The sequence below is a fragment of the Neocloeon triangulifer genome, unplaced genomic scaffold (genome assembly GCF_031216515.1).
Source record: "Neocloeon triangulifer isolate White Clay Creek 2 clone unplaced genomic scaffold, ASM3121651v1 ptg000022l, whole genome shotgun sequence".
Lineage (NCBI taxonomy): Eukaryota > Metazoa > Arthropoda > Insecta > Ephemeroptera > Baetidae > Neocloeon > Neocloeon triangulifer.
In genome coordinates this window covers 4,721,828-4,744,783 of record NW_026775562.1, presented here as the reverse complement: position 1 = coordinate 4,744,783, position 22,956 = coordinate 4,721,828, and the positions used below count along the sequence as shown (strand labels likewise).

Genomic DNA, 22,956 nt, shown 5'->3' with positions numbered 1-22,956 from the left:
TTTCGATTTAAAATTTCCAAAAGGAATTACTTTAACAACAATTGAATTATAAAACATTGCACTCCCATTCATTAATGTCATGATTTATAAAATATAAAAAGTTCGCTCATTCCGCAAAAAAAATTAATAGTTCATGAAATCAGTTTTTACACGATTTTGAAAAAAAAAATTAAATGTCCTTCATGGTCTTAGCTAAAAGCATTTTGGCAATTGCAGTTACATCAAGATCTGCAAAGTTTTCCCCACTTTCTTCCCCGCTTGGCTCCTTTGCTTCTTTTTTCTTCACTGGTTTGCTCTTGCTCTTCTTTTTCTTCTCTTCCACTTTTGGTTTACTTTCTTTCTGCGCCTTCTTCTTATTATTCTCTTTTTTCTCTTTTAAATTTATCTCAGCTTCTTTCTCTTTTATAATTTTCTCCACTTCTTTCTCTTTTTTATTTGTCTCGGCTTCCTTCTCTTTTGTTATTTTCTTGGCTTCTTTCTCTTTTTTATTTTTCTTTTGTTTTGGCGTTGGTGCCTCATCGTCGTCAATTTCTACAAGTTTAGAGAAAAGCGACTCTCGGGTAGCATTCAACTGGGCTATGTCGTCCTTTAGCGAATCTTCAAGCAATTTCTTCTCCTTCTTCTTTTCTTTCTTAGGTGTCACTGAAGACGAATTTCCTACACATCCGTTTATTTTCAGCAGTTCCTTTGATGCACTGGGCTCCTTGATAGGAGATTTGGGAGCCTCGTCCGAGTCAGCTGACGAAGATTCAACCTGCTTAGCCTCCTTGCTTTTGTGGTGCTTTAGGACCTTCTTCTTCCTCTTTTTTGGTGGCTCTAGATCCTTGTGGGCCAATTTTACAAGGTCTTGTATTTCACTTTGCCACACCTCGTCCTCTTTTCCCGCCTTACGCTTCTTCCCTTTTAGTAGGTCTGCTGTGACTCCAGGAATCGGCGTCGAGTGGATCATCAGGGACTGCTGGAACTGAGACAGGGCCATTATGCCCTCGCCATCAGCCTTCTTCTCCTTTTTCTTTCTTTTGGCGGTTACAGACTCCAAAGATACAGGTGTAGCTGGCACGGACTTTGACGGACTTTCTATCGCCTCAGAAATTTTATTTAGCTCGTTATCGAACCTGTGAATAGATGAAAAAATTAATAAACTGTACAATTGGATCACGAATGTTTATATCAATAAAGTTGAGTACAAATGCATAAGCCTTACTCTTTTGGATTCATCAGAAACCCTCGAAGGTGTGGGTTGTCGCCCTCCAGCTGGACGCTGGTTATTTTAAAAACGATTTCTTTGTAAAGTGAAACCATATTTATCAGCCGCAAAGGCGCAAACCCAAGAGATTTCGATGCCTCTCAATCTCAGGAGACGTTTTCAGGTTCAGGTTTAAAAAAAGGTGGTTTTGGTTTGTTGTTGTGTTTTGATGCCGCCCGAAAAGCACGCAACACGAGGTTCCTTTAAGTCCTCTATCGGCAGAAAATTCAAACATTGCAGCGCGGGAAATTTTGGATTCCTTCAGAAATATGTATTTTCTTGCCAATATCAACTGATATCAATCTTAAGTTTTTGGCATGTAACTTTTTGTGTGACTCAAAATTCAAAATCCCGTTTTTAAATAAACATTAGCATTTTTTTTCCAAAAATTCCCGAAAGTATAAAAAACGTTTTTAGTTCGGTTCACCACCACAGGTGGCGCCTCGATCGAGATTCCAAATCACTCCCTTTTCTTTTGCGTGTTTTCCTGTCAGCTGCATCCACTCCTTCCGCAGCTCGAAGCTCCTTCGAGAGATAAGAGACCGATTCGGACATTTCGCATGTCGAATTCAGCTTGAGAGTGAAATCAGCCGGCGGCAACCATGTTCAGCCGCGTGCGAAGCGCCTTCATGAACGTGGTCGGCGGCATCGAGCCAGTCGTCGGCATGAAGGACGTGGACGGCGGCGGCCCCGACGAGCGCGACCGCCACCTTCCGCACAAGTTTCCGTACACGCGACCGCACTTTCTGCAGCTGCACACCGAGGAGGAGGTCACGGTCACCGCCGACCACCACATTAGACCCATCATCGTGCCCAGGGACGTCAACGTCATGCCCTGGAGCGCTGGTTACGCCGAGTATGTGATGATCAATTAAAACAAATTTGCCACTTTTATTCTTACATTAATTTTCAGGGCTGTCAACGCGGGCAAGTCGCTTCTGAACGAGGACCAGGCGTGTGTCCATCGGGGGCTGCTGACGAGGCCCGAGAGGAATCTCAACGACGCCCACAAAACGCCGAGCCTACCCTACGTCTACTTCGGCATCTTCGACGGCCACGCTGGTGCTGGAGCGGCCGTGGCCGCCGCCAACCAGCTTCACCACATCATCCATGTAAACTTTCTTAGTCCAGAAGAAAATGATTTTAATTGTAAACTGAATTTTGTAGGATAAGTTGGTGGACATTATCGACCACCTGATTCCGCCAGTGGCGCAGATGGAAAGTAAGTCGAGCACTGGCGGACTGGCCTTTTTCTTTCCTGGCAAGGAGGTCAGCAAGGAGTCTCTCATTATTGGTGCCTTGGAGTCCGCTTTTTGGGACATGGTATGTCTTGTGTAAATTAAAAAACAAAGGACTAGATTTTAAATACATTAGAAAATAAAACAAACCAAAAATTGGGCTAAAACTGTTTTTCACAAAACAGGGTTGAACTTTTTTTAAATCTTCCTCTGGGAAATACTTTAATTTATGTTTACTAAGAGTTAGAATAATTTAATCAAAATTGGAGCAAATTCAATTTTATGAATTTCACTTCATTAAATTTTAATTTTCTGTCTTTTTGTTTAAACAGGACCAATTAATCGGTGAAGACAAACTAAAATACAAAGTCAAGGGAGGCTGCACAGCCCTTGTGGCGCTCTTCATCAACGGCAAGCTTTTTGTCGCCAACGCTGGCGACTCGAGGGGCGTTTTGGTTCGGGACAGCCGAGCTCAGCCCATGTCCAACGACTTCACCCCCGAGTCTGAGAGACAACGAGTGCGGCGACTCGTGAGTTTTTTCTACATTTGTAAATAATTTTATTAATCTGAATCAAATTTTTTCCTGAAAGGCCGCTCTGCAGCCTGAATTGTTGGGCAACGAGTACACACATCTCGACTACTGTCAGCGGCCGGTGCAGAAAGACATAGGCAAGAGGATTTTGTACCGAGACTGGTACATGACCGGCTGGGGCTACAAAACCGTCACCCCCAGCGATCTCAAACTGCCTGTCGTGCACGGTGAAGGAAAGCGGGTCAGTGGCCTCTTTTCTTAATCTCAATTTTATTCCTTATCAGTTTTCCTGTTTGACATAAACAATTTCCAAGTGTTTTGTTCATAAATAATATAAAGTTTTAGTCTAGAAAGGAAATTTGATATTGTAGTAAATATCTGGTTCCTGTCTCATCTTCCCCCAATAAAAATTTTACTTAAGAGGTCAAAACAGGTTAAATGACAAATTAAATGTTCTTTTTAGTGGATAGATCCAGTAATTATGAAAATTAATCGTTTTGCAGAGTCGAGTTTTGGCCACGATAGGTGTGACCCGCGGCTTTGGCGACCACGAACTGAAAGCCCTCTATTCGAACATTCCCATCAAACCATTCCTTCTGTGTCAACCAGAGGTGCGCTTTTTTTCTAATCTCTGTGAATATCTAATTGAGCCGCATTGTTCAAATCAGGTACTAGTTTTAAATTTGGACAACGATGAAGAGTGGAGCGACGCAGACGTTCTAGTGATGGGCACAGACGGCCTCTGGGACGTGACGAGTAACGAGAGGGTGGCAGAAATAGTCACAAAAAGCTTCAGGCAGTTTCCTTCAGACGAAAATCGTAATAAGTACCGGTGAGTTTATTGTTTGATAAAACAGAATTGAAGAAAAGGTATTGTTATTTTTCCTAGAATTGAAGAAATTCTGAATAATTGAATTTTTCAGAAATATTCCATTTCTAAAAAAAGTATATTATATTTGTTGATTTTTATAAAGGCATGGATATAAAAAATTTGCAACAAACTAAAATTCAATTTGAATTGGAAAATAAGAATCTGTCTTTTATTTTCATTAAATTTATGGAATATCTGCAAATGTAAAATAAAATTTGATATTATAATCTATTGTTATTTATTTATTTTTATTCATATTTTCTATTTTAAATTATTATGATGTGAGTAAAGAACAATTTTTTAATTTTCCTAATCTTCATTCTCAGATACACCTCAGCAGCTCAGGACTTAGTGATGTCCTCGCGTGGCAAACTGACCGAGCGCAACTGGCGCACCTCCGAGGGCAAGTCGGCCACCATCGACGACATTTCCGTATTTGTGATCCCCGTCGTCGACTACAAACGAGAGCACGCGGCTTGGCTCAAGCAAAACGCAGCGTTGCGAGAGCAGATCAGCGCCAACCTGAACAGCATCAACAGTGCGGTGGTCGCGCAGAACGGACACTCGGAGGTCAAAGACGAAGACGATGAGGAAGAAGTGTCCCTGGAGATGAACGGCGACGACGAAATCGACACTTCGTTGCCCGTTCGTCTCGAGCTGCATTGAAGAAAAAAAACTCAAATTTTGTCCAAAAGTGTCTGTGAATGTTTTAGTTTTCTCTTACTTCTGATTTCCACACGGCCACAATATTCTAAAAAAATCTCAGGCTCAAAATTAAGTCTGGTGGAGAGTTTAAAAATCAAATCCCTCCAAATTCAAAATTTGAATTTGTCAGGTGATTTTGAAAATTTTTCCCTCTCCACTGATTGTTTATTTTGGGACTTTTCCAAGTGTGATTGAGGAAGGTGTCCCAGTTTTTGAGCAGGCTGTGTGCAGATTTGTATGGACAGTCGCCGGGACACTCGACGCTCCTTCTGACTGGCCCAAGTGTCAGACTCGAGGACTCTGTGATACGGTGCAGTAACTGAAGATAAATAAATCTCTATGGTTTTGCAGCAATCATTCCTATACTGCACTTGCGCTCTCAAATTAATTAACCGGAAAAGCATTTTACGCGTAGATGTATAATTAATTAAATAAATTTGATGGGAATTCTTCGATTGACGCGTTACTTACCAAAAGTTTTATTTCACGGAAAACGTGTCAATTATCGGGGGTCTTATTTAATTTCTTCAAAATTAAAAATACATTCCACCTGCAAAAATCATAGTGAGCCGCTACTGAAACTTATAAATTGTAAATGATCTCCGGACACTGTAGTAAAACTAAAAGTCGATCGCCGATAAAGTCACTTATCAGACAGACCCGTCAAAATCGTCACTTAAAAACTTATTTTATGACAATAATTATTTTAATTTTCTACAATTTGCAAGGAAATGCGAAAATATATGTTATTATATTATATTTTGCTTAAAGTTTGTGCTATAATTATTATTTATTCGTCACTTGCTGATCAAGTGTTAGTAAAATTGCACAGAGGAAAACCTGAAATTTGCTGTTTGAATTTAAATACCAGTGTGCTTTGTATTAAAGCAGCTTTTATTTATTTTTCGTCTTTAGGAATTAAAATAATGGAAAAAAAGTTGTATAAAAATATTACCCTCGGCGTTGATTTCTTATGCACAGATTTGGTTAAAATCTATGAAGCATAGAATACAATGTACTGTACTAAAATTGCTTTTTATGTACTGTATTTTATGTACACAAAATCCAGTGAATCATATTATGCGACGTAAACTGAAAATAAAGAACAGTTTATTAAAATATCAAAAATTTTATTGCGAAAACACATCGAATTTGATAAATTTACGGAGCAAAAAACCCTCGCTGAGCGAAGTCTTACGATTAAATACTGAATTTCTCACCACGTCTAATATGCAAGCATCGGTGGTTCAGTGGTAGAATGCTCGCCTGCCACGCGGGCGGCCCGGGTTCGATTCCCGGCCGATGCATCTTTTTGCGTTTCTTTTGTTGTCCGCGAACGGCCGGGTGAGTTGTATTAATTGATTGGCACCAATTGTCACGACTCCGTGGCGCAATGGTAGCGCGTCGGACTCCAGTTCCGAAGGCTGCGTGTTCGAGTCACGTCGGGGTCATATTAAGACATTTTTAACATGAAAAATTAGAATTTGAAGAACCATTTTGATAATTTTCAAATGAAATTCACCTTAAAATGTTTTATAATATATTTCGACTAAATTTAATTCAATATTACATTATTTTTTTTTCAATTTCATTATTCGCTTCCTTTAAATTATTTATTTGACATTTTTCATATTTTAATTCAGTTAATTATAATAAGAGTGGCTTTTCCTGGTTGTCAGCGTCGGCAAGGAGTATTATTTGTTTTTTTACTTCTACATATATTTTTTTTCAATTCTGTCTTGCTCTTTACCATCCTATATAATATAGTTTGCACGCGTGCGAATCCCGCTAGCTGCGCCGAGGTGTCGTGACGTCACCCCGCCGTCAAGTGGCCCAGTAACCCTCTCCTCCCTGGCTATGCGCGGCTCCACTCGTCCGCGGCGGCGCGACAGGTTGAGGAAAAATAAAATTCTCCGATTAAGAAAGAATGAGAGGCGGAATCGGAATTACACTGGGCTTGGCAAGATGAGCTGCTGGGAAAAACTCTGGTTGCGCAACCAAATTCACCGGTCCAGCTATTTAACCTTGACCCGGTCAGGTATAGATGAGGCAGGCAGCAAACATGAAGGGTATAACTTGCATATTTTTCATTTTGCTCGCATTGTTTAATTTAACATATAATTTTTTTTAATTCAGTGACAAAAACACCAAGCAGGAAAATAACGCAATAAAAAAAAGCATTTTTATATATCAAATTTAAATGCTAAAATTACAATTGCGGAAGTTTTATTTAAATTAATGTCTAAGAAAATGTTTAAAATAACTAAATTATGTATTAAAAAATTGGTTTTTAAAATTTCAGATATTGTCTTTAAGTTTCAACGGTCTATGTTATAAACTGTGTTTTATTATTTTTCACTTATTTCATATTTTTAATTTCTTATAATTTTCATTAAAACTCATTTTTCAGTATTTAAAATCTCCATTATTTTGATAAAATTTTCAATAAAGACCCATCATGCAAATTTGCTGTTATATATGGAAAAATTCAAATCTACAATAAAATTTCAGCCAAAACAAATTGGGTAAAATTCTTTAAAAAAAATCCAATTAATAACAAAAAACAAAATTCAACTCGCTCTTAAATATTTCCTCCATTTTTATTGCATCTCAAGCATATAATTGATATACAAAGCAAAATTAATGGCAATCCTCAACTGTCTGGCAGAGAGTATTTGATACATTTTTGTATTTTTTGTAATTTTTTTTTTAATAAATAAATTATCATTCACTCGTGCTGAAAATACAAATCAGTGGCTCGGTTGTTGGGTGATGCATGAAAATATAATGCACATGCACGGTCACTCTCGGAAGTGGTGCGACAAAACTGCACATTATTTTATTGGACATGCACGTCGCAGAGGCAACGGCCTGGATATTCGATTTGCACACTTGCACGCCTTTGTCCGTCCAAAAGGCTGCAATTGCAATTCTTGGCGGTCTTACCGCACAAAATTTCTCGAAAATATTTAAAAATTCAACTGATTTGGTGTTTTACAAAATTTTTGACACTCCTTGCTTCAATTGCAAAATTTTTTACATATTTTTCAACAAATCAATTTAAAATTTTTTTATAACAATTTGGACAAATATTCGGTCAACCATTTTCCCACAGAAAAATTAGCGCAAGTGGAAATCGACAGTGTTCCTGATGCGCCAGCACTTTTCACCTCGGACTGAGAAGAATGAAAAAATTTATGCAGAGTCACCCGAGCAAATAACGAAACGCCTCATCCTCATTGCTGCTCCATTTGACTTGCAGCATAAATAAATGTTCAGTTGGTAAGTGAAATATTATTTATACGGTCGAGCCACCGCACTCAATATTTACAATCAGAAAAAAACTCCTTTTTGAGCAAAGATATAATCGGAGTTAATTATAAAGAAATCAAGCCGAAGATTAGATTAGATAAATAAATGCATTCGGAGAAAGGTGAGAAAATTATACATAAGAGGACCCTGATATTTACTAGAATGGTGGAAAAAATCTCAGATTTTTTTTTATAAATTAATATAAAATTTGTTTATTGATCTGATTCAGAAATGTGCGTAATTGAATTATACTTTTTTTTATAAATTTATTGCAAAAAAATATAAAATTCGGATTTTTTTTAATTTCTGAATTACTTGAAGACTTGTTTAGTTTTTTAATTTTTTTCCCAGAAATTTTTATTTTATTGTAACATATTTGGCAATTTTTATTTTTGATAAGGATGAATCAGTTTATTAATTTAAAATCATTGCCGAGATTAAAAATAAAATGAAAACTCCTAAATATAGAATTTCGAGCGCTAAAGACAAACTGCATTTCAAACTAAATTTTCTCGTACCTTTTCCACCATTCTAGATACTTATACAAATTACACATAAAAAAGTAGGCCACGCACAATTTTTTTGAAAATAAATTAATGAAAAAAGCTCTGCAGCCGTGTGTATGATCGCGACGAAATCACGCGCGCACACTTATCGAAGAGTCCGTTGCTTTTCGCTCGCGGTTCGAGTCCATCGTTAAAAATATGCAGTGTGGCGAGATTAGCTCTCGCGCAGTTACGGGTGCCCAGATTACGGTTCCACACTGACCGGACACCCCTGGTATAGCTGGCGGCAATTCTTCTGGTCCTGCCCATCCTTGGCCGATTGCACGAAGAGGAAGAAGCGCCGCACCGGCTCGTTGGCCGACTGCGGTTTCTGCAACTCCTCGGGTTCTCTGCAAAAAATAATAGGAAAAAAAAACAGAATTAGAATTTATTGAAAACAGGGAAATTTTAATTTAAATAAATTGCAGATTTTTATTCTGATTGAATAAAAAAAATTAAGATTTTGTGAGTTGTTTTTAATTTTATAGCGCAAATTAAATTTTATGCTCTAAAATTTAACTGTTTTATTCTTGTGATGATTTTTTTTTCATGATCAATTTTTTGTAACTTGGCGAATTTGAATTAAATTAAGATTCTGTAATATTTGAACTATGATCTAAAAACACAATTTATAGGCGCCGTTTTGCCAAAATAATTAATAGCTGATTAGTGATTTCAGATAATCATTTTCTTATTAAAAAACTGCAATTTTAATTTCCAAAAACCCTAAACACATTTTTATTTGGTTCACTTTTATAATTCATCTGCGTTAAAATTTTGTATCCTCTAAAGTTGATTGAAATGATCATGAAAATTGATGCAAATAATTAAAATCCCTAATTTCTCTTGATTTTTTTAACGAAGATTTCAAAATAATCCTTTGGTGGAAAAAGTAATTAGGGACCATCAGCCGCAAAAAGTTAGTAGGCTGATGACCTTCTGTAAAATTACGGCCAGCAAACAACAATTATTATTTCCTCGTCAACGGAAAGAGCAATTTAGATCAATCGGATCCACGCTTGTTTGAGCAATTAAACAATAATTTTGATATTTTTTTCGGCAAACTTTTTAGTTTAACGAACCATTTTTTCTCCTGTCCTATTGGACAATAGACTCGATTGCATCTGAGGAATTTTAATTTGATTTTAATCTGCAGGTCGGTGATTTGATTTGAGTGACGGGTTGACCCAAAAGAGAGGATTTTTTTTGTCGCGGCTCACGGAAGTGCCGCTACCAGCATCTCTGAAATATTTATTTCGCTTCTTCGGAACCGGTTGCCGACTCGAACCCGCCGCGACCTCATTTGCGTGAACCTCCTGCTCAATAAGTCGCATCTCTCTCGGCTAAATTAATTCGGACACCACCGAAAAAATAAAAAATTATACCAAGCGAGTTAAACCGCAAAAATCAGAGCGATTTATTTCTGTATAAAATTAACTGTCACTTTGATTAGTTTGGGAAAATAATTTTACTACAAAATTGCTTGAATAAAATTAAAGAAAATTCCATCAAAATCAAATTTATTCATATAAGAGAAAAATAAAAAAAATTATGATTATTTTTTTAGGAGACTGTAATAAATTTGTCTCTCTTCCCACGATTTTCATTGCAAATCAAATGGACGAGTCACGCTCTACTGGAGATAATGGGATGAAATTGAAACTGCACGCCGAAAAGTGACCAATGTGCACAATAATTGCGGTTTCTGCAGGTCCAACTCTATTAGCCAGAATTTGTCACGCTTGGCCTGAGTCGATTTGACTGAGACTAACAATATGACATTCTGAAGAGAGAAAAGCAAAAAAGGACAACAATAAACAGATGAAAAAGACGGATATAAAATGTGGCGACACACTTATTTATTTATTTTTTTTTTAATATCAATAATTGTCAGCGTAATTGAGCTCAATTTTGGACGAACAAAGAATTAAGGAGAGAAACCGACGAGGTTAAATTTTACGACCTTCCTCTTTTGTGTGTTTTTTACTCGACTCTCTTTCTTTCTTTCTTTCTTTCAATCATCACTTTATATCATGTAGGGCAAGCGAAGGTGCGCACAAAGGGCCGACGAAAGAGAGGTGAAAGCAACAATGCAACAAGAGATCCGCGCCCATTGCGAAAGACGCTGTTTGTTTTGTAGCTGGTCGTGGGAATTTTTACGGTCAGCAGACTCGGACTGCGAATGGAAGAAGTGAAAAAAAGAAACGCTCAAAATTACGGAAACTGCGATTTCTTTCTGGCCAAAATAAAAAAAAATAAAAAATGCAACTTAACGTGATAAATTTCAATTTTTGAAAGAATACAAAATAAAGATAATTAAAGCTTAGGTTTATTTTTTAATTGGAAATATTTAAATGTTAATTAACAATTTTAAAATTTAAAATCGTCACGTAATCTGCTAAAGTAAACAAATATCTCAATAGAAAGGAAAATCAAAACAAGTGATAAGAACAGAAACCAAGTCAAACGAGGCTCACTGCAGCGAATGGGTTCTTTTTGATCTCAGAAGTTTTAGCAAAATTCTTGCTAGTGGTGTTGCCGTTTTGTCCAACAAATCCTCTCTTTTTAAATAATTGTTTTAAACAATCAAATGTATACAATGTGATGAAACAATTTGGACAAATAAACAACAAAAATAATTCATTATTAATGCTTAACCGAAACAAAATAAATTATCAAATGTAAAAGAGATTAGATTTGAATTAAAAATTGGCAAAAATCGAATAAGAGCCATTTTTAGCAATAATTTAAAAATAGGAAATGATCAAGAACTCCTGAATAATTTAAAGTTCCAATACAAAAGATAAAAGTTAATGGTACATAAAAAAATGTTTCAAATTCATTACCGATAATTTTATTTTTTGCATTTGGAATTTAAATAAAATTGGAATTAATAAATGTTTCAAAATTATCAGCACAGTTTATGAAAAAATTAATCATTATTCAGTTTTTTTATGATTTACTCATCAAAGCTCTATTAAATAATATTCAATAAAGTCTAAATTAAAGTTTTCATTTTTAATTAAAAATTTGATTTTTTTAGAGAACTTCGTAAAATATGGCGAAATTTTAGCTTTTTCACGAAGATCTAATTGGGAATTAACCTCTCTTGAGTAAACACTGAACCACTCTTACATTGACGAGTCAGACACAGTGAATCGGCGGCGAATTGAAAGCAGGTTAGCTGGCCAGCGTCGACGAAAAGGCAAAGAGCAAGTCTGCGAGTTAATTTTTTTGTGTGCCGCCGCGCGCGACTGCAGTAAATGGAACGTTTTATTCGGGGCCTGACCGCGCGGCAAATATAATCGCTGCACGCTCGCGACTCAAATCCTAGTTTATTGCCGAGAGTCCGTTTCCGTCTTTCTCGAAATAATTCACAAATCGTAGAAAACTGGGGAGATGACTCGGACTTTTGCTTGTTCTGCAGGCCGCGGCGCTCTTTGGTGTGTGCAATTAAATACCGTTAGCGTGTTGCTCTGACCGAGCGAGCTTTGTTTTGGCGATTCAAATCCATTACTCATCCTAATCAACTCCGAAGAAGAAAAAAAACGCAGAAAAAATTGACGCTCGTCAAAGTTGGAATGCAATTATTGGGACATCTTTTGTGTTATTTGAAGATATAAAAATTAAATAAAAGGGCTTTTTTTAACAAAATTCCCACTTTTTGGGTGGAGAAGATTTTAAATTTGACATTATTCTTTAAATGATGCGTTCAAATCATGTTCAATGAAATAAAAAAAAACCTCTAAAAAAATACTCATTAAAGACCCCATCTAGTAATTTAATTTTTCTTGTGCCACTCGTGCCCCACGTGCAAGAAAACTTGGCAAAATCAGCGATCGCAGCGCCAATGTGACCAAATCCTGCAGTTTTTGAATGGATCTGATTGGCAACTCAATTCTCGAATGTTTTTCGCGCGAATCACTCTCATTTAGGTTTTCTTTTGATTGCGACGCAATGGTTTGGAATTTTCACACAGTGTTTTCATAAGATATACTCGAAATTTAGCAATCTTTCAGAAAAGAGAGCAATACAAAGGACCAGAGAGGATCTTTAAATTCCTTAAATAACACAAAAATCCATTGCTCAAATCAAAATCCCGACCGAAAAATTTAAATTTCAAATTTTCAAAAACTAGCAATTTTTAATAGTCAATGGCGTGCTTTATTTCAAATTTAAAAAAAAACATGATCCAATATACTAGTCAACGCTGTGCGTTCCTTAAAATTAAAAAAAAAAAAAAATAATTTTTGTTGTATTTTACTCTCTATTTTCTACTTGTTTTGTACTATGTCGCAATGAGTAATTACATCGTGGTGACGCCTCATACGTCAATAAAGATCAATAATAATAATAATTGGTAAAAAATACTCTAATGAGAACCTTAAATTTGAATTTTCAAAAAAATTTAACCTAAAATTATCAACGAATCGAAAATTTTGCCCTTTAATTAAAATTACCTGCTAAGTTCCGCCGAGACGAGGTTGCTGTTCGGCGCGTACTTTTCCGGCGTCTGGTACATTTGGCAGACGAGCTGATATCTGCACTGGTCGGCGCCGGCGATGGCGTTGCCGAAGCCCATTTGGCTGAAGATGTTGTCCAGTCTGGCGAGGATGGGCGAATAGAAGGGGTCGTAGTTTTCCGCCGAGGCCACCAACGGGGCCGCGTGGTGGTTGAAGTTGCCCCGCTTGACGGGCACGATGCCCACGGCACTGTGCACGTTGTTCTTGTTGATTTGCGCCAACTGTTGCTTCATCTCGAAATCGTACGCCTGCTGCACCTTGCGCCGCTTTTCTTCGTCCAAGCGCTGCTGGCTGATCGGATCGATCGGACTCGCGTACGTGGCCGAAAATCTAAAAACAAAAATTTAAACAAGTTAATTTATTTAGAGAGTTATCATTTTTCTTTATGTTTACACACAAAGCAGTTAAAAAGTGCGTTTTAAATTCTGAGGGGTATTAAAAATTATAATTGAAGAAATTGATCAGCTTTTATGGTCAATAATTTCAAATGTTTGAATAAATTTAGACGATCCTATATGAATATAGAAGAGAAGGACTAAAATGGATGTTAATTAGCCCAAATTTAAATTAAAAACCATGAGGAAGATTTTATAATGGAATTAATGTTTGGTGCTCGAAATACCAAGCTTAGTCCAAATGTCTAGTAGGATTTAATTGAAATTAAATTAGACTAAAAGGACTAATATGAAATGAAAAGTTTTCAAAAACAGGATCTTTTTAGTGTAGTCCAAAAATAAGGTATTCAAGGCATTCAATACCTATTTTTGAAAAAGCTTAAAGAAAATTGGATTTTCATTTAGTCGTTTCCCTTCCAAAATTAAGGTATTCAAGGCATTCAATACCTATTTTTGAAAAAGCTTTAAGAAAATTAAATTTTCAATTAGTCGTTTCCCTTCCAAAATTAAGGTATTTAAGGCATTAAAATCATAATTTTTGAAAAAGCTTTAAGAAAATAAAATATTCATTTAATCGTTTCCCTTCCAAAAATAAGGTATTCAAGGCATTCAATACCTATTTTTGAAAAAGCTTTAAGAAAATTGAATTTTCATTTAGTCGTTTCCCTTCCAATAATAAGGTATTTAAGGCAATAATTTCCTAATTTTTGAAAACGCTTTAAGAAAATAAAATATTCATTTAATCGTTCCCATTCCAAAAACTAGGTATTCAAGGCATTCAATACCTACTTTTGAAAAAGCTTTAAGAAAATAGAATTTTCATTTAATCGTTTCCCTTCCAAAATTAAGGTATTTAAGGCATTAAAATCCTAATTTTTGTAAAAGCTTTAAGCAAATAAAATATTCATTTAATCGTTTCCCTTCCAAAAATAAGGTATTCAAGGCATTCAATACCTATTTTTGAAAAAGCTTTAAGAAAATTTAATTTTCATTTAGTCGTTTCCCTCCCAAAATTAGAATATTCAAGGCATTCAATACCTATTTTTGAAAAAGCTTTAAGAAAATTGAATTTTCATTTAGTCGTTTCCCTTCCAAAATTAAGGTATACGAGGCATTCAATACCTATTTTTGAAAAAGCTTTAAGAAAATTGAATTTTCATTTAATCGTTTCCCTTCCAAAATTAAGGTATTCAAGGCATTCAATACCTAATTTTTGAAAAAGCTTTAAGAAAATTGAATTTTCATTTAGTCGTTTCCCTTCCAAAATTAGGGTATTCAAGGCATTCAATACCTATTTTTGAAAAAGCTTTAAGAAAATTGAATTTTGATTTAATCGGTTCCCTTCCAATAATAAGGTATCTAAGGCATTAAAATCCTAATTTTTGAAAAAGCTTTAAGAAAATAAAATATTCATTTAATCGTTTCCCTTCCAAAATTAAGGTATTCAAGGCATTCAATACCTAATTTTTGAAAAAGCTGCTAAGAAAATTGAATTTTCATTTAGTCGTTTCCCTTCCAAAATTAGGGTATTCAAGGCATTCAATACCTATTTTTGAAAAAGCTTTAAGAAAATTGAATTTTCATTTAGTCGTTTCCCTTCCAAAATTAAGGTATACAAGGCATTCAATACCTATTTTTGAAAAAGCTTTAAGAAAATTGAATTTTCATTTAGTCGTTTCCCTCCCAAAATTAGGGTATTCAAGGCATTCAATACCTATTTTTGAAAAAGCTTTAAGAAAATTGAATTTTCATTTAGTCGTTTCCCTTCCAAAATTAAGGTATACAAGGCATTCAATACTTATTTTTGAAAAAGCTTTAAGAAAATTGAATTTTCATTTAATCGTTTCCCTTCCAAAATTAAGGTATTCAAGGCATTCAATACCTAATTTTTGAAAAAGCTTTAAGAAAATTGAATTTTCATTTAGTCGTTTACCTTCCAAAATTAGGGTATTCAAGGCATTCAATACCTATTTTTGAAAAAGCTTTAAGAAAATTGAATTTTCATTTAGTCGTTTCCCTCCCAAAATTAGGGTATTCAAGGCATTCAATACCTATTTTTGAAAAAGCTTTAAGAAAATTGAATTTTCATTTAGTCGTTTCCCTTCCAAAATTAAGGTATACGAGGCATTCAATACCTATTTTTGAAAAAGCTTTAAGAAAATTGAATTTTCATTTAGTCGTTTCCCTTCCAAAATTAGGGTATTCTAGGCATTCAATACCTATTTTTGAAAAAGCTTTAAGAAAATTGAATTTTGATTTAATCGGTTCCCTTCCAATAATAAGGTATCTAAGGCATTAAAATCCTAATTTTTGAAAAAGCTTTAAGAAAATAAAATATTCATTTAATCGTTTCCCTTCCAAAATTAAGGTATTCAATGCATTCAATACCTAATTCTTGAAAAAGCTGCTAAGAAAATTGAATTTTCATTTAGTCGTTTCCCTTCCAAAATTAGGGTATTCAAGGCATTCAATACCTATTTTTGAAAAAGCTTTAAGAAAATTGAATTTTCATTTAGTCGTTTCCCTTCCAAAATTAAGGTATTTAAGGCATTCAAATCCTAATTTTTGTAAAAGCTTTAAGAAAATAAAATATTCATTTAATCGTTTCCCTTCCAAAAATAAGGTATTCAAGGCATTCAATACCTAATTTTTGAAAAAGCTTTAAGAAAATTGAATTTTCATTTATTCGTTTCCCTTCCAATAATAAGGTATTTGAGGCAATAAAATCCTAATTTTTGAAAAAGCTTTAAGAAAATAAAATATTCATTTAATCGTTTCCCTTCCAAAAATACGGTATTCAAGGCATTCAATACCTAATTTTTGAAAAAGCTTTAAGAAAATTGAATTTTAATTTAGTCGTTTCCCTTCCAAAATTAAGGTATTTAAGGCATTCAAATCCTAATTTTACGAAAAAGCTTTTAGACAATAAAATATTCATTTAATCGTTTCCCTTCCAAAATTAAGGTATTTAAGGCATTCAAAACCTAATTGTATAAAGGCTTTAAGAAAAAAAATTTAAATTTAATCGTTTCCCTTCCAAAATGACTTATTTAGTCGATAATTTCAAAAATTTGAAATTAATATAGACGATAGTCCCAAGAATTTAGACGAGAGGGACTAAAATGATATGAATTTAATCGAGAAGGTCTAAAATGAAATGAATTTAGACGATTAGGACTAAAATAAAATGAATTTAGACGAGAAGGGCTAAAATAAAATGAATTTAGTCGAGAAGGACTAAAATGATATGGATAATTTTCAAAAACAAGGTCTTTTTAAGGTAGTCCATGCTTAAAATTTTAAAAACTACGTCAACTTTAATAGTCGCAATAATTTCAAAAATTTGAAATTAATATAGACGATAGTCCTATGAATTTAGACGAGAGGGACTAAAATGATATCAATTTAGACGAGAGGGACTAAATTGAAATGAATTTAGAAGAGAAGGACTAAAATGAAATTAAATTAGAAGAGCAGGACTGAATTAATTTAAAAAATTTTAAAAGCAAGGTCTTCTCCCTGTAGTCCATGTTTCAAATTTTGAAAACAACGTAAAACTAAAAACTCTATCTAATTTTAAATTTAGGAAATAAAAATGAAAATATATTCAGAAATAAATGGAAAATTTTACAAAAACAATGTGTCCTCTTTGAAAGTTCTAAATTTCAAAATTAAATTTAGTTGGATTTGAATGTAATTTAATCGAACTGCGAACAGTGCGCTTCTAGAATTAGAGCTTTTCATATGACAAGAAAATATTAAAATATTGCAATTACTTAACAATAACAAATTTTTATACTATCCAAACCTTGAGTTATCAGGTTCGACGTAGTAGTCGGTGGACGTCTCGGGGACGGCGGCGTCCTGTCTCTTCCAGTAGTCGGGTGGGCCGTGGTGGTAGTCGTCGTGGTGGTGGTGCGGCTTGAGGTGGTGGATGTGGTACTGCTTGACGTGGCCGTGGTGGTGGTGTTGGTGGCACGTCTTGAAGAGGGAGGCGAGCGCCGGGAAAACGAAGAACAGGAACTTGATGGCCAGTTTCTTGACCGTGCCCACTCCCAAAATCAGCGGCAGCAGGAAGAACAGTTTGATCTTGATCAGCTTGATGATGAGCAGCAGAGCGAAGAAGCCAAACAACAGCTTCTTCTTGATTTTCTGGCCTGAAAAAAAAAACGAAACGCACCAAACAAATTAAACAAAAGAGTAAAATAAATTCCTGCGGCTGCAATTCTTCAATAATTATCAATTATTAATTTGTGGTAAATTTCTTGTAATATTTGGCTTGGGAATTTTCAAAAAATCAGTTTCCGACCGAACTGTAAATTTTATTAAGTAGGCAACCCACATTTTGTTTTCCTCTTTAGTAAGTCACGATAATTTATTTGACCGGAGTGCGAGGAAGTGGCAATATAATTAATAGCTCACGTTTTGGAGACTTGAAAAATAATCAAGGCGCTTACGCAACATTAACAATGCGATAATCGGCCGCAGGCGGCGTGAGAAAGTCTCTCAAAGGTATTGTTTTGCATTTTCGCGGCGAGGGCTTAATTTAATTTGATCCTTGAAAATGATACCCGCGACAGTTTCTCACAAACGCAGGCGTCAAGAATCTGAATGGAAAGAGCAAAGACGAGACCGGTAATTCGCACTACATTCCGCACCGACCGCAAAAATTATGCTTAATTCCCGAAGCGATTTTCCACGATAATAATCGCGGCAGAGACAAAAGTACAATAAACAGTTTTGTTAATTTCGCGTTGTGAACATGACAGAATCACCCATCAAATTATTATTATTTCAAAATGTTAAGCCCGAACTTGATGCACCTTCACGCTGAAGAATTTCTCTTTTAAACAAAGAGGGATCGGAAACAGTTATAAAAACGCTTTGGTAAATTAAAAAGTTCTGGTTGAACTGATGGCCGATCAACGAGAAATATCTTGAAAGCAGCCTTCCTAAAATAAGTCGATTTATTTCTGGTGCAGAGTCTCATTTTTTATTAAAAGAGGCTTTTTTACTGTTGTTTATTTGCGCAAATTGTTACATTCAATTGTTGAAAACAATTTATTTGAAAAAATGAGCTGTGGGACAAAATGGCACCACCATAAGTAAGAATTTTGCTAAAACTTCCGAGATCAAAAAGACCCCATCCGATTGATTTATTCATAAAAATGTATGAAATAAAAATAGTCACAATCAAGTTTTTGTCTCAAAATATAGTCAAAGCACCTAAAAAGAAATTTATTTAATTTAAAAAAATTATTTGTAATGTATATTTTGAATCAGAATGAAATAATTTGTAATAATGTGAAGACATAATGATTTTTTTATAGCTAATTTAAAAAAAATCGGATATTATTTAATTATTTTCGTCCAAGCTAAAACAAAAAATCAACAAACTTAACAAATGATGAGCACTTATTACATAGGAAGTGTTGTGAGCAAGAAATGTAAAACATAGAAAAAAATGTGCCAGAATGGTTAACGCTGTTGTCGTTATTTGAAGAACAGTTAGACGCGCGCGCCAGCAAAGTAAACAGCCGGCGCAAGGCTAATTCGGCAGCATCAGGTACAAGTAATTAAGCCCCTTTTGTCTTTCGGCTTCACAGTACGAAAAAAAATTATGTTCCTCGGTGCATTGCAAATTAAGAGCATACTCCTAATTAATTGTAATAAAAGTCGTGTAATAACACATTTTTTGTGTAGTTCAATAGAAAAAAAAATACAGCAAAATTCTTGCTTGTTTTGTCCAAAAATTCTCCCTCCCTTTGAAAAAATTTCAATTAACAAAAGCAAAAAATTAGAACTATTTATTCAGTCATCTATAGTAACTATATCTTTCAAGAGAAGAATTCAGGCACTCTATTTTTAATTAATAAACTCGTTGAAAATCTGTTTCTCAAAATTTTTCTTGCTCATATAAATCGTGTCGCAGTCCATCTGAAGCCCTCTTTATTCTGGATTACAAAAATTCTAATGAAAAACCACTGCAGATTTGCATAATTTAACGTAAATAAAATTTTTTATTCAATTTTTAATAGTACAGCCTTTGTTTTTAGTTTTATTTTTGGATAATGAAGTATATTTTTTTTTATTACAACTTTTCTTTTTATGACTTCTCAAACAAAGACATGACGGCACCCTATTTAAAATTCAAGCGCAATGACATTGTACAATTTATTATTACTATCGCGGGCAAGCCTCCAATTCTCCTTTCCAAATCACGTTTTTGAATGGAATGCAAACGATGAGGAAGCGATGAGTGGCACCTTTTTCTTTCTTTTTTTTTATCTCATAACGCACTGGGGACATAAATCCTAGCTCTCTCACAAAAGAGAACATAATCCTCATCGAGTCCGTCCGAATCGAGTCCAGACTTTGAGGAGAAAATCGAGGCCACGTTCTCGGTACAAATTTATTTTATCCTGTCCACTCCTACACAAGTGCGCGGTTCCACCGGCCAGGCTCGTTTTATTCTCCGCCGATGGAAATGTAGGCAAGTAGGTCTGACCGAGAGGATGCAACGCCCGCTCGCCCAGAAAATTCGGTTTTCCATCAAATATAATTTTTATTAATAGAACGGAGGTTTATTTTTACGTTTATTATCTAATAAAACCGGTTTGTTGTTTCTTTTCGGAGAGGAGATTCACCGGAATTCGCATAAAATTATATAATTTTATAGCTTGCGAACCGACGCAGTTATACACGAATTCTCAGCATCTCCGGAGAGGTGCAAAGATAATAATAGTCGCGCTTTGTCAAAAAAAAAAATGTAATTACAAGAAGCGCCTTTCCGTGTCTCTCACCGAATTTTTTCCTTGTGAAAATTAAATTCTTCTCTTGAAAATGAAAAAAAAAGGTTCAACAAACTGGCTCATCAATTATAGCCAGACAATGGAATTCGTCCGAGATTTATGGCTAATAACAAAAGTGATGGCAGCACTCAAAAGTAGGTAAAGGATACCTGACGACTAATATATTTTTCTCATTTTTACAGTTACGATCGGGAGGTGCGGTCGCGAAAAGCAAAACAGGATTTCGGAATATTTTAGCACCTGCTTTATTTGTCTTTTTAAGACGAAGATATTTTTTAAAGTGGCACGATTTGTAATTAAATTCGTCAAACAAACAAAAAAAGAATCCAAAGGGAATAATAATTATATTCTCTCCTATCGCTGCGATTTGCACTGAAAGCCGCAATGTGAGAACTTTTTGCGCTTGTTCGCAGCCTCATTGCGCGAAATCTGCCATTGACGTGCTTCAAAGATTTGATAATAAATAATTCAGAATAAATCACATAAATCAGAACTTAAAATTTAATGCCAGACAGAATTAATTCAAGACTAAAATTTTTGAATGTTTCAATTAAAAAGACTAAAACCAACCAAAATACTTTTAGTGTCTTAAATATATTAAAATTTTTTTAAAATACAATTTTCAATTTAAAATTTTTTTTATTTATTTAATCTAATCAATTTATTTATTTAATAATGAATTTATAAGTCAATTAAGAACATCATATTGATTAATTTATAATATTTTTACAGATGTTTCTGTCTCTGCTTTTAACACTCGATTTTCCTCTATTTTTAAACTGCCGGCGCTTTTCTGTCCGTTTCGCTCTTTTTTATTAAAAAAAAGCCCACGATCAAAGCAAGTAAACGGTGGATTGCGAATTCTCCCAAGAAGAATGATAGAAACGGAAATAATTATTCAGCAGCCGAAAAGCTGAAGCTCGCTGTATTTTTATTTAATGGAGAGTAAATAAATGGAAACAGTTACAAAACGAGTGAGATGAGAGTCGTTCTCTGTGACGGCTCAGCTCTGATTCGGGCTTTTCTTAGATAACACACGCGAAAATGAGCCGAGCAATTACATTCCGTGGAATATTGCAAAAATATAAGTTAATAGTCGACGCATCATTAAACAAAAAATTAATAAAATAAAAAAGAGCTAGATCATCTTTTCATCTACGGGCAATGCTTATTTTATATTCGCAGGTTAATGTAGCGTTAAATTGCCTCAATCATCAACCGTAATTAACTTTATAACTTAATTAAGCCTTTATTCAAATCTTAAGCAAATAAATAAATTAATTTACAGAATGTATTTTTGATCTCAGGAAGTTTTAGCAAAAAATTTAACCTTTTTTTCAATTAACTGTTTTCTTATCTTTGACTGAGAAGAATAAATAATAATAATTCAATCCTAAAATTTTATCTTTGCAATAATTTGGATCAATAAAACAAAACAAAATAAATCAGAAAACTCACTGAAAATCTTCTTGAGGAAAAAGCGTCCCGTCTCCAAACTCCTCTCCTGCGGCTCTTGCGGCTCCGAATCGGCGTCGACGCCGCCCTCGGGCGCTTCGAGTTCAACGGAGAAAAGGGTGCGTGAGGTGGCGCCCTGATCAGGGGCCTTCACCCTGAGCACGGCTCCGCCGAAAAGGGTCTCGGGAAGGGCCCACGTGAAGTCGTGGGTGGCCACAAACTGCTGCGCCTTGGCGAACAGAGCGTCCGTCCCGTCCTCGCCCAGGGTGCGACCCTGACGGAAGGTCGATTCGGACCGGCCGTTGCGAGTGAAGCCCATGTCGTCGGTCACCTGCCAGTCGGAGGTGCTGTTGTTGAACGTGCCTTCCAAGTACCTGAAAATTTCAATAAGTTAGAACAAAAAAAATTAGATTTTGAAATTAATTCTTATAATTTTAATAACATCCTAAAATTTTATTTCATTTGCGCTTAATTTTAAAAATATTTATGAAAACTGAAGATTTGAAAAGAAAAGAGTGAAATGTTATAAAATAAAAACTGTTTTTATAATTAATTAAATTTCTAACTTCATGTTTCAAATTGGATTGAATTCTATAACTCATCCTTAAATATTTGTCGCTTTATTGGGGTGACTTGTTTTTTAATTTGATGAAATTTCTATCAATTAAACCAATTTTGAGTTCGTTGGTTTAAAAAAAAATCGCAAAAATATGTAAATTTTAAATTTTTTTTTCGTCCCAATTCATTTAATTATTCCTATGAATTCTACAAAATTAAAATATCAACAAAATCAATTGGGCTGTTTTTAATTAAAGTTTTGAATGACTTTTTGCGAGTAAAAAAAATCTTAGAAATTGTGCACAAAATTTAATTTTTATAATATAAAAACAAAAATATAAACAGCCAAATACCGATAATCATAATTTCTAAATCTTCAATTCATTTTATTTTCACTTTGAATGAATTAAAACAAACTTCTCTTTAAAAATCAAATTATAATCATTTTTCTTTAATTGTTGCTCTAATTTTGTGTAAATTTGGTCTTACCTGTATGTGTTTTTACTGATGCAACTCAGGTCGGCCTTTTCCGTGCAGTCCACCACAATATTGTCCAAAAGCGCATCTTCGGGCGATTCCGAACTGAGACACGTGGCCACGGACACAAGCAAAATCACCAGCACCGACCTCATTTTGATTTTGTCTCTTCCGCGTTCTGTCTCGATTATTTTCACTGCGCGTCTTTTTCCTCTCTATTTTCTACAATATATCGACTGATCACCGGTGCATGTTCACACTATACGTCTGCTCTCGACGCGATCCA

General features: G+C 34.8%; 3 protein-coding genes and 2 non-coding genes across 5 annotated transcripts; 3 read left to right on the top strand and 2 right to left on the bottom strand.

The window, feature by feature from the left end:
- Positions 1 to 143: 143 nt before the first annotated feature.
- LOC132204311 (DNA ligase 1) lies at positions 144 to 1,454 on the bottom strand. The gene is made up of 2 exons (XM_059632757.1): positions 1,205 to 1,454; positions 144 to 1,115 (listed from the first exon to the last, which is right to left on the bottom strand). Exons 1-2 carry the CDS (start codon positions 1,300 to 1,302, stop codon positions 170 to 172), a joined length of 1,044 nt encoding a protein of 347 aa, XP_059488740.1. The 5' UTR covers positions 1,303 to 1,454; the 3' UTR covers positions 144 to 169.
- A 258-nt stretch (positions 1,455 to 1,712) lies between these two features.
- LOC132204192 (protein phosphatase 1H) lies at positions 1,713 to 5,545 on the top strand. The gene is made up of 8 exons (XM_059632531.1): positions 1,713 to 2,102; positions 2,160 to 2,358; positions 2,414 to 2,569; positions 2,817 to 3,014; positions 3,076 to 3,258; positions 3,521 to 3,628; positions 3,686 to 3,849; positions 4,215 to 5,545. Exons 1-8 carry the CDS (start codon positions 1,849 to 1,851, stop codon positions 4,552 to 4,554), a joined length of 1,602 nt encoding a protein of 533 aa, XP_059488514.1. The 5' UTR covers positions 1,713 to 1,848; the 3' UTR covers positions 4,555 to 5,545.
- Positions 5,546 to 5,829: 284 nt separating this feature from the next.
- Positions 5,830 to 5,900, top strand: Trnag-gcc (transfer RNA glycine (anticodon GCC)). The gene has a single exon. It is a non-coding gene; the product is annotated as a tRNA-Gly (tRNA).
- Positions 5,901 to 5,972: 72 nt separating this feature from the next.
- Trnaw-cca (transfer RNA tryptophan (anticodon CCA)) lies at positions 5,973 to 6,044 on the top strand. The gene has a single exon. It is a non-coding gene; the product is annotated as a tRNA-Trp (tRNA).
- A 1,130-nt stretch (positions 6,045 to 7,174) lies between these two features.
- On the bottom strand, positions 7,175 to 22,956 carry LOC132204222 (uncharacterized). The gene is made up of 5 exons (XM_059632593.1): positions 22,683 to 22,956; positions 21,639 to 22,009; positions 17,177 to 17,525; positions 12,911 to 13,303; positions 7,175 to 8,800 (listed from the first exon to the last, which is right to left on the bottom strand). The coding sequence occupies exons 1-5, from the start codon at positions 22,823 to 22,825 to the stop codon at positions 8,656 to 8,658; spliced, it is 1,401 nt and encodes a 466-aa protein (XP_059488576.1). The 5' UTR covers positions 22,826 to 22,956; the 3' UTR covers positions 7,175 to 8,655.

What these genes read in the sequence shown, in the direction of transcription:
- LOC132204311 (XM_059632757.1), bottom strand. Translation starts at nt 1,302, where the DNA reads ATGGTTTCACTTTACAAAGAAATCGTTTTTAAAATAACCAGCGTCCAG. An exon ending in TTTCTGATGAATCCAAAAGA is followed by an intron (nt 1,116 to 1,204) that starts GTAAGGCTTATG and finishes ATCTATTCACAG; the next exon opens with GTTCGATAACGAGCTAAATA.
- LOC132204222 (XM_059632593.1), bottom strand. Translation starts at nt 22,825, where the DNA reads ATGAGGTCGGTGCTGGTGATTTTGCTTGTGTCCGTGGCCACGTGTCTC. An exon ending in GTCGAACCTGATAACTCAAG is followed by an intron (nt 13,304 to 17,176) that starts GTTTGGATAGTA and finishes TTTTGTTTTTAG; the next exon opens with ATTTTCGGCCACGTACGCGA. An exon ending in GTCTCGGCGGAACTTAGCAG is followed by an intron (nt 8,801 to 12,910) that starts GTAATTTTAATT and finishes TATTTTTTGCAG; the next exon opens with AGAACCCGAGGAGTTGCAGA.
- LOC132204192 (XM_059632531.1), top strand. Translation starts at nt 1,849, where the DNA reads ATGTTCAGCCGCGTGCGAAGCGCCTTCATGAACGTGGTCGGCGGCATC. An exon ending in AGTCCGCTTTTTGGGACATG is followed by an intron (nt 2,570 to 2,816) that starts GTATGTCTTGTG and finishes TTGTTTAAACAG; the next exon opens with GACCAATTAATCGGTGAAGA. An exon ending in TGCACGGTGAAGGAAAGCGG is followed by an intron (nt 3,259 to 3,520) that starts GTCAGTGGCCTC and finishes ATCGTTTTGCAG; the next exon opens with AGTCGAGTTTTGGCCACGAT.